This window comes from Diadema setosum, chromosome 20 (genome assembly GCF_964275005.1).
Source record: "Diadema setosum chromosome 20, eeDiaSeto1, whole genome shotgun sequence".
NCBI lineage: Eukaryota > Metazoa > Echinodermata > Echinoidea > Diadematoida > Diadematidae > Diadema > Diadema setosum.
The window spans coordinates 25,467,236-25,477,701 of record NC_092704.1 but is presented as its reverse complement, the minus strand read 5'-3'; the positions used below and the strand labels follow the sequence as shown (position 1 = coordinate 25,477,701).

The 10,466-nt window shown below is 37.7% G+C and overlaps 1 protein-coding gene across 1 annotated transcript; it reads left to right on the top strand.

The window, feature by feature from the left end:
- Window positions 1-4,467: 4,467 nt before the first annotated feature.
- LOC140243533 (putative nuclease HARBI1) lies at window positions 4,468-8,311 on the top strand. The gene is made up of 5 exons (XM_072323203.1): window positions 4,468-4,833; window positions 6,454-6,720; window positions 6,885-6,887; window positions 7,218-7,351; window positions 8,026-8,311. Exons 1-5 carry the CDS (start codon window positions 4,468-4,470, stop codon window positions 8,309-8,311), a joined length of 1,056 nt encoding a protein of 351 aa, XP_072179304.1.
- The last annotated feature ends 2,155 nt before the right edge of the window (window positions 8,312-10,466 follow it).

Sequence of the window (10,466 nt, the reverse complement as noted above, 5' to 3'; positions counted from 1 at the left end):
AGAACATATTTATCTAGGTCAAGAACCTGTGTACAGCGACCACCTTCCCAACATGGCCAGTGAATACACATTTTTTTCCCCTGGATGACCATAAAACTGTGCACAACGACCGCTGAATCCTTCGAGGATATCAACAGCTCGCCAGTCTTCTATGTCTTTTTTGGCAAGAAAGCATCAGAAAACACAAACCCAGCAGCCTTTTTTTACACTTTCTATTCCAGTGGCCCTTTTCAGGGCTGGCACACAAAAGCTTTTTCTGGGCTCATGTCCCTGCCATAGTGTTGGTAGTGAATTCCTCAAAATGGTTATCTATCACAGAAATTAAGGTCAAACAGAACATGTTTTAAAGTTGGAAAATACTTCAGACGTAAATGTGTCACATGTACAAGAGACAGCACAAAAGATGATGGCAGTCAACCAATATTTGCCTTTGTTCCTGTAAATGATGTATATATATATATATATATAATGTAGCATCATGGTGTATGTGTCAGTCATCATATGAAACAATAAAAATACTTAGTAGTACGATGGGTAGAGCACTGACTCTGTCTTATATGGCCATCTGTCCAAAATGACCACATTTCGTGTTTCTCTTGAGTGGTTGTTTAAGACAGGTTTGACTTAAAGGACAAGTTCACCTTCACATACATGTGGATTGAGTGAATGCAGCAATATTATTAGAACACATCAGTGAAAGTTTGGGGAAAATCGGACAATCCGTTCAGAAGTTATGAATTTTCTAAGTATCTTCGCAGTCACTGCTGGATGAGAAGACTACTACAGTGTATGATGTCACATGCGTACAACGATATAACGAAAATATAAAGAGAATTTCACAAAATTTAATTTTCTGAAAAAAAGTACCTATTTCCTTGACTTGTCACTGACGTATGTTAAGGATAATATTATTCCACCTGCCTTCTGAGAGAGGCAAGCCAAGCATTCTTTCATTATGCGAGAAAAGTGAAAAAATGTTGAATCTTCTTTATATTTTCTTTATATCATTGTACACATGTAACATCACAAGTTGTAGTAGTCTTCTCATCCAGCCGTGACTGAGCAGAAACTTCAAGAATTCACAACTTGAACTGGTTGTCCAATTTTCCTCAAACTCTCACTAATGTGTTCTACTAATATTGCTGCATTCACTCAATCCACATGTCTATGAAGGTGGACTTGTCCTTCAACGTGCTTTCAAATTCACTCTTTGGCAAGTACTACTGCTTCTCTTTCTCCAAGATCTCAAGAACGTCGGATCTATCCACCTTAACAGCCCAGTCATACAGGTCTGAAACCGTCACATTCTTGGTCTTCCATGAATTGAAAAACTGCACCGCCGGTAAGTCTCTCATACTGTTTGATTGTAGCTCGTCGATATGAGAGGTACTGAAACCAGCACTATCCGCGAGATGTTTCCAGTCGTGTTCACCTGTCAAACAACAGAAAGGGGACTGGTCTGTATATCTTACGTCCTTTGTTTTATAGTAGGATTGTACAATATGTAAGTACCCTATTCACATTGAGAAAACACACAAAAAAAAAAAACAAGGTAAATGCCAAAATGTGTCAAACTTAATATTTGGCCCTAAATGTTCGTTGACCCCTGTCTCTGACCTTTGACCCTGTGACCCTCAACTCCCCAAGGGACAACTACCATCCAAGTTTTGTCGCAAATGGACACATACATTCAAAACTTACGTGTCATAATCGAAACGCGCCGTAAAAACTTAACATTGGGCCCTAAAGTTAATTGACCTCTGCTTGTGACCTTTGACCTTGAGGTGACCTTTATGTTTGGTAAATTGTGTAACGTTGTGTAACCACTCTTCCCTCCAAGTTTGATTGAAATTAAAGTCCTCAGTGGAGAGAATTCAAGTTTTTGTAGCGTTACGGACGGACAGACACCTCAGGCGATCCCTTTAGGTCTCCCTGCACCTTTGGTGGACGCGACAACAACAAAAAAACGGGCTTTAGAATCTTTGCAGTCTGATTAGTCAATTATCATGCATTGATTTTTACTGATCCACACTGAGCTATATGCGTCTGGTAAAATCTGAAAACATGGCCATGCGTCCAGTAAAATCCGAACGCATGGCTCAACAAGCCTTGTATACCAGCATTGTAGGTGCACCGGATGCATGAATTTTATAAAGCAAATGATGCACCGGCCTATTTTGTGTATCAGTAAGAATTGGATGTTCACGTTTAACTCTGGAAACAGTCTAAAACCCACTCGCTGCAATTGTGGGTTTAAAAAACAGATTTTCCAAAGTTAAACTCAAGCATCCAATTTTCACAGATCTACTCTGTCCTGTGCATCATTTGTATATTTTAATCCATCATAAACAAAGTGATTGGTGAAAAAGCTTCTACAGCTTTCTCTTGAATCTTCAACATATGAAGAGTTTGTTTGCAAAAACCGATAAGTCCATTTTTGAAGATTTTGAAGTACGGTCTCTGTCATAAAGTACAAAATAATACCTTTTAAATGATATATTGGTCACTACATATAAAGGTACCTTTTTGAAGTTATGGTCAATAGAAGCAAAAATTGTCTTATTATTCTCTTTATTTTTCTTGACCTTTAATCACAAATATCTCCATTTGGCAAATATGGACTTATCGGTTTTTTGGGAACAAACTCTTCATATATACATTCTGACCTCTGTTATCCAGCTATGATGGGACAGGCATCCATCCTGATAAGCAATTTGGCGGAATATGGGAGAAACAATGTTTTATATACACACTACATGTGCCAGTAGCTGCTGACCCAGTATATTCCTATATTCATATAGGAATTCTAGAAGAAAAGGAACAAAACAAAATCACTATATGTGACCCGCTACAACAAAGGGATCAGGGGCGGATCTAGCTTTTTATAAAGGGGGGGGGGGTTGGGGCGGTATGCGAGGGAGCGTAGCGACCGAGCCCAAGCGAGCGGAGCGAGCAAGGGGGAAGGGTGTGGGAGGGGGATGGGTGTGGGAGGGGGTGTCCCCCCTCCCAGAGTAGGGAGAATTTTTGAAAATCTGTGTGTGAAAATGGCGTTTTCTTGCATCTAAAACACCACTGTTTTCGGTATAGAGGTCATTGCCAAATTAACCCCCCCTTAATAATAATAATAACAAATAAAATAAATACATAAATAGAAAAAAATAAAATTACAAGTTTAAAAAAAAAGATAAGATAAAAAAAAAATGGTCCCCGGATTTTTTTTTTTTTTTTGTTGAGGGGGGGGGGTTGCAACCCCCCAACCCCCCCCCCCCCCCCCTCTAGATCCGCTTCTGAAGATCCGAAAGTCGGGGAGGACAATTTTCTGAAAATGGCATGATATTATTCCCTTACTCTTCTACTTTAATTTCATATATAGCACAACTCATAAAAGTACTCGGTTGCGGAGATATCAAAGATTTTATCAGCGCATGTCAAGTGGTTGAGGAAATCAGAGTTTCGAGAAAAACGCTTTCAAAGTTGTCCTTCCGACGCTATCATGGTCACGGCGAGGCGAGACAGTTTTCACGGCTCACAATAGAAGGCATGCTCCTAGCGACCTTCGCTGTGTTCAGTCAAGCTTAGCGCCAGCGGTCTACGCACAACCAATCGGTAATCAGGTTGCCACGCACTGACCAATAAGATCACTCCCTCGTTGCTAGGGGCGGAGTCTAGCTGCGGCGCTAAATCCAAATCTTCGGACACGTTTCTCTTACATTGAAAGTCGGAAAATCATGGCCCAGAAAAAGGCTAATTTCTTGCCTTTCCTTTGATCATTTAGCTTCCAAATTTTGGCAGATTACGGACAAAACATTAGACTACAAAATTATGCCAAAAACAGAAATCCGATTGTTTTGACCAATTTTGATGATGTGACTTCAAACTCGATTTTCTCTGCTCGGCCGTCAGCGACTTTAGGATCCTTTCGTTGTAGCGGGTCACATATAAAAGACTATCACGGTGATGATGATTTCATTACAGCATACATTGAAAAGAAAAAAATAGTAAACTAGGACACTACTCATGATATTCTCAAGTATGAACTTACTTTCAATATTGAGTTTTCTGGCCACTTCATTCAGAACAGAATATGGCATATTCCTCAAGTATGTATTTCTTGCCAAGAATGGTCCTGTAATTAAGAGAGAACAGATACAGATGTGAAACCTCACTTCAACACACTTTATAGACTGTTTAAATCAAACCCCATTCAGTATAATCAAACCCCATTCATACTACACTACAGTCATCATCAGGGCCCCGTTGCAAGAAACTTTGCGTTTAAACGCAACTCCAAAAATCAAACGCAAGTCCTCCAAATCCCACGCAACTTTGCGTTTAAACACAAGTCTGTTGCTGAAAGGACTTGCGTTTAAACGCAAAGTTGCGTTTAAACGCAAGTCCCTTGCGATCCAACGCAACTTTGCGTTTGATGTAGATCAAATGCAAACAATCAGTCACAACACAATCAAAATGGCTGCCTATGTGGTAGAACTTGAGGAGGAGGAGGAGGCACTCCATCAAGCTCCTCGGCCTCATCGTACTTTCAAACAAAGGTTCTCTGCCTTGGACTCCCTCACTGATGAGGAACTCAGAAAGAAATATCGTTTCAGTAGGGATGGTATCATGCACATTGTCAACATGCTGGACGACCACCTACAGCGCACTACAGCAAGGAGTCATGCCATCCCTACTGAACTTCAAGTTCTCATTGCCCTGAATTTCATGGCTACCGGCTCAGTATTTGACTCTGTTGCGAGTATTCACGGTGTACACCGCAGCACAGTGTCCCGATGTGTGCATGCTGTTGCCGAGGCCTTGTGCCAGCAGAAAAACAACGTTAGTACATTTATTTGCCTTTGTAAAATTTATTTTGTATTCTAGAACTAGATACCGACTTTCAATCAAGTTGCTATTGATATCACCACATTCATTTTAGCAATGTTCTGAACTAAAAACTTTTATTATGAACACCGTGCCACTCGCCACCATGAACAACCATGGCTGGGACTAAGAGTACGAATGCCCGACGAATGTTTACCGTTGTTACGATACATACTAGTCATTTCTACGCTGCAGCGGACAGCTTGCCTTGCCTTGCTACATTTTTCCCACGTTGTTTGAAGCGAACATTCACTTGTAACTCAGCAGTCCTAGCCTTGTCTAATGTCCAGTAGTGAACTACACTTGCAGAATTTGCAGACAGTCAGTTTAGCTCAGCTCAGGAAGATGTACACCACTTTAACTCAGTTTATATGATATTTTGTCAGCCTTCAAGTCGAGCCTTTCTGAACTACTGGTACAGTGCACCGGTACGGTGGTAGTTTAAACAATCGAATCGTCGAGATCGTCTACTACGTGTACGTGGCCTGAGAGGGCAGCAATTAATCCAGCAACTTTTTGCTTTTTATACTGTATTAAAAAAAAAAAATGTTTTGCCTGCAAACACTGTTTAGGCCATAATATTTGAATGTCATTACATATTAGCATCACATTCACACGCTCATACACATCAGAATACAAGTGTAAACTTAAAGCAAGCAGCTAGAATATATATTTTTTTCTTTTAAAAATGTGCAGTTACAGCACACTTTTTAAAGAGCATTTCTTCTTATAAATTCATATTACATCTTTTAAATGAAATATTTCAAAATCCTCTATAAGTTCTTTTTCAAATGAAAAATCTGCCTCCAATAGCTTGCTAGAGACATCAACGTCTGTTAATAACTTTCATAATATGACCACAATTATGTACCTTATTACCCATTCCACAATGCAAGTGAAATATCTCGACAATTGAAACCAATACCCTGTAATCTGTATATGTTCTACATGTATATATACACATGTATACATATAGAACATATAGGTCTACACACCAAACTGTAGCACCCGCCCCATAAAGAACAAATTAACAAAACACCACACAAATACATAACAGCAAAACAAAACAAAAATATTTCCACTCTCATACATTGATGTACAAGTCAATAACATGTGTCAAATGGGTACACTCCATTGAAAGCGTTACTACTTATTAGTAGATGTGCAAAGTTAAAGCAGTGAATCATGATACGCACACATGTACTGAATGCACCACATACATCCAACACAAAAAAATGAAAAACTTCATTGTATGTACATATTATATATATATGTAACCATACATTTACATATAGTATAATGTAGAAGAGAAAATAGAATAGTATAAAGTTAGGTGTCAATGATGTGAAGAAATAATTTATTCAACATCATAATAATTTTTCATTGGAATGATCATTCTGATGAAAAGGAATATGAATACAAACGGTATAGAAACAAACTGACAACAATAATACAAATGTCATGTACGTAGATGTCAGTACCATATACTGTGAGTATTGTACTTTAGACTTTTAATGATGTTATTCAAAGTATTCAATTCGATGAAGAACAATTTGTCTTGTCAACAAATTTCAGGTCATCACATTCCCCAATGCTCCAGAAGTTGTAGCCTCAACTGTGGAGCAGTTTCACCACATCGCGGGGTTCCCAAGAGTCATCAGTGTGATAGATTGCACACATATCTCTCTGCACGGATGCCACCTCGGGGAAGACGATTATGTTTACATAAACCGCAAGGGAAGGTGTACAATAAATGTTCAGCTGGCATGCGATGCCAAGTTCAGGATAACCAACTGTGTTGCGCGATGGCCAGGCAGCACACATGATAGTCGCATATTTCAGGTAAATTCTCTTGATAATGATAAAACAATCTGAAAATGCACGATTTTGTTTTGCTTTAAATCTCACAAACTTGACCATATGTATCAAAAGAGTTGCTACAGTTTCATAACAGATTACAATTTAAATGAGTTTGAAAGTAGCAGTTATGAAAAAGAACCTGTTAGAATGTACATTGCTTTAAAAGTCTTGATGATGTTAAAACAAGAAATAGTACTGCTGCACAAGGCCATCAATGTATATTTCCTTAGGCAATGAATCAATAATACTATGAAACAAAATAAAAAACTAAATGCAATAAAATTTGATAAGTCAATGTGAGAAAATTGATATTACCTTCATTCCAAAAAAAAAAAATGTCATAATTGAAATCACACATATATATGAAAATATAAATATTGTAGGTTGACTGAATACCAAAAAAAAACTTAAAAAAACAACAACATTATTTTGTATTCTTACAAGTTTGCATTGTATCACAAACTGTTATCACAGAACAGCAGACTCTTCTCCAGAAGTTTGAAAGTGGCCAACTGCAAGGCATCCTGTTGGGAGATTCAGGATATCCCTTGCTTCCATACCTCATGACCCCAATACTGAACCCTCAAACAAGAGCAGAACATGCATACAACCAGTAAGTAACCAAGTATGTAAAATTCTACAGTAAATATTATGGTACATGTTTACAAAACATAACATGACATAGTGTTCATTGAATAACATCTTCCTTTTTTTTTAGAAAATGGTGAATACTGAAGTTATTTCACAGATATCTTATCTTTGTGTATCGCATTGCTATCATTTCCTTTGTATTTCTTTTACATCAACAAATGTATTCAATCTTTTCTTCTCTGAATGATTACACACTGTGGTACTACACCCTCAGACCAATCTAAAAATGAAGAAGGCTTACCGGTATATACAACCTTTACTTTACTGTAACTTTATCTAGGAAAAAAAAAAGATCTGTTCATTACAACACTAATATATATTGGTAGATATCTGTTTACAGTTGAATACAGTTACTCCAAAATGATTTATTTTGGCAAAATTCTGATAGACAGCTTCTTTCAAGCAATTCTGTGGCATTTGACACAATTACCTCTTTATAACAGTATTGTATAATACATCATTGTACAGGAGGTTATGCATATAAATGTAATGTACCCTTTCACTGTGAAAATGCCTCACTTTTTATTTTGATGTCTGGGCAAAAGATGTCTTCATTTTCAATTTGTAGGAGGGTAAGACAACATTAACGTTGACATTTTTTCTTTGTTTTTTATAATTTCATCTAAAAATCTACAGTGCACATGTTCACACCAGGTCCATCATTGAGCAACTCAACGGCCAGATTAAAAACAAATTTCGTTGTTTAATCGGCCATGGACTGCAAATTTCCCCCCAGCGAGCCTGCAATATCATCACAGCAGCGTGTGTCCTGTTTAACATCTCAAAGGATCTGGGTGGACAGGACATGGATGACGACTTCGCACCTGCCAACGAAGATGCTGCAATGGAGTTCGTCAACAGAAATGTGGACCCAGCAGCCGCAGCTGTGCGAGCAGAGATAGTCCGTGCATTTGATGCCTAGGTTTCTTTGGACCATAAGTACAGCATACATGTGCTTTTATGCCTCAGCCATGAAGTGTTACTTTTGGGGTTCGGGGGTTATCCGTATGTCAGGTTGTTCCAAAATCTATCTTGTGAAGAGTGTCAATTAGAAAAAAAAAATAGTGAACAGAGCTGTGCCTATCAACTCCTGGTTGCACATGCTCAATAAGATTAAAGGTTAAAGTCAAATTCTTAAAAACATCGCAATTACTCCTATATACATGCATTGCCTGAAAGTACTTCATTTCAACATATAGCGTACATACATGTACATGCATTTTCAGATAAATTCGCTGGGGAAAGTTTTGGGCCAAGATTTCAAAGGGTAATGGTCAATGGGCCAGCTGAATTGCTAAAATGTCCACACTAGCAGCTATGCTCTCTTAATAACAAAATGAAAGTAAAATCCATTGATCTTCAGTCCATTTCAGATCGTTGGAACAATACCTCAGAATTTATATTGGATAACTTCACCACCTCAAAAAAAAAAAAAATGGATTGAAAGTAAACTTGTCAAATTGGACTAGTTATCTCTATGGTAGTGAATTTTTTCTTGAAATGAAAGTTGACACGACTGTCTTCTGTGAGTACTAGCTCACTATCCTTCGATGAATATGTTTTATCCAAGACCAGGGGCTATGTATCCATTTTTCATTATAATATATGTTTAGATCACATCAAAAAACTTATCTGAAAATGAATCTTTCCTTCGATGTATGGAGATATTTCTTTCTGTGATTTTCTTAGCAATAGCAAATGAAGAAAATTCAATATCACCCTACTATTTTGCACTTGTTTAGTACATGTCATGTACATCATTTCATTAAATAATTACTTCATCTGACACCATCTTGGTTAGGTAAATTTGGGTCATTGGTCATAAATCCTGCGTATTCATGAATACATGTTGTATCTTTCCCATATTTTGCAGACTTAAAGAGCATGATACAACAATCATTTCACAAAATAACAACTTCTTGCTTAGACCCAATCTTGTCCATGCAAAGGAGGTCGAAGGTCAAATATACTTCATTCAGTAGCTTTGTGATTGTATGCGGTATCATCCCCATGCTTTGCAGACATGGACCACGATACATTGATAAAATAACAACTCTTTGGCCAGCTGCCATCAAGGCTGTAATAATGAGTTTAAAATGTCAAAAATTATTTCTTCTGTATCTTGGTTACTATACAGTCCCTTACGGGGACCAGATTGTGCACATACGTAGACCAAGTTAACATGATCATTTCATAGAATGTTGAATTTTTAATCAGACGACATGTTGGCTGAGCAAAGGAAGAGTCAAGACTAGAATTTTTCCTGTACCTTTGTAATTACATGTCCCATCACTCCCATATTGTGCACACATTTAGCCGAAGCCATATTGAAGGTTTCATGAAATAACTTTCTAATTAGGAGCCATCTTGGCTGTGTAAAGCAGGGACAAGGATCAAAAACATCTTTTTCTGTATCTTGGTAGATGCATGGCATATTGCCCCCATATTTTGCATAGATATGGTTGTGGAAATGATGCATGAAGGTCAAAAATTCTTTATTTTGTATCTCAGTTACAATAGGCCTTACAGAAGGCAGATTGTACACATATATCAAACAATGTTACCTGAATCATTTCATGAAATAAGGACTCTATCCTCAGAAGCCATCTTCTCTGTGCAAGGTAGCGTCATAGGTCAAAAATTCTTCCCCTTGTATATTGTATAATATGTGACGTAATGTCCACAAATTTGCACACACTAATATCATGTCTAGAGAATCATTTCATATTAAAGATAAACACTTTTTCTTCAGATGTCATCTTGAATGTGCTTTTGTGACCATGCATCACAAAAGTAACAAAAAGTTGCACCCTTTGATTTTTTTTTTTTTTTTTTTTTTTTTGGGGGGGGGGGGGGGGGGGGGGGGAGGACTCCAGAAAGGTGAAAGGGACAACCAAGACAATTTCTAGTTTTCAATATTTTCTGAAAGAACTATTCTTCTACATTATATATTAAAGGAGAAAGTAAGTTCTAAGCAGTTTTATACAACCCGATCTTTGACAGAGTGGTATGATCAGGTTTTTCTTAGAGGCCACTTCATTTCCTGAAAATCCTTTGCACTCTCGTCACTTTCAAAT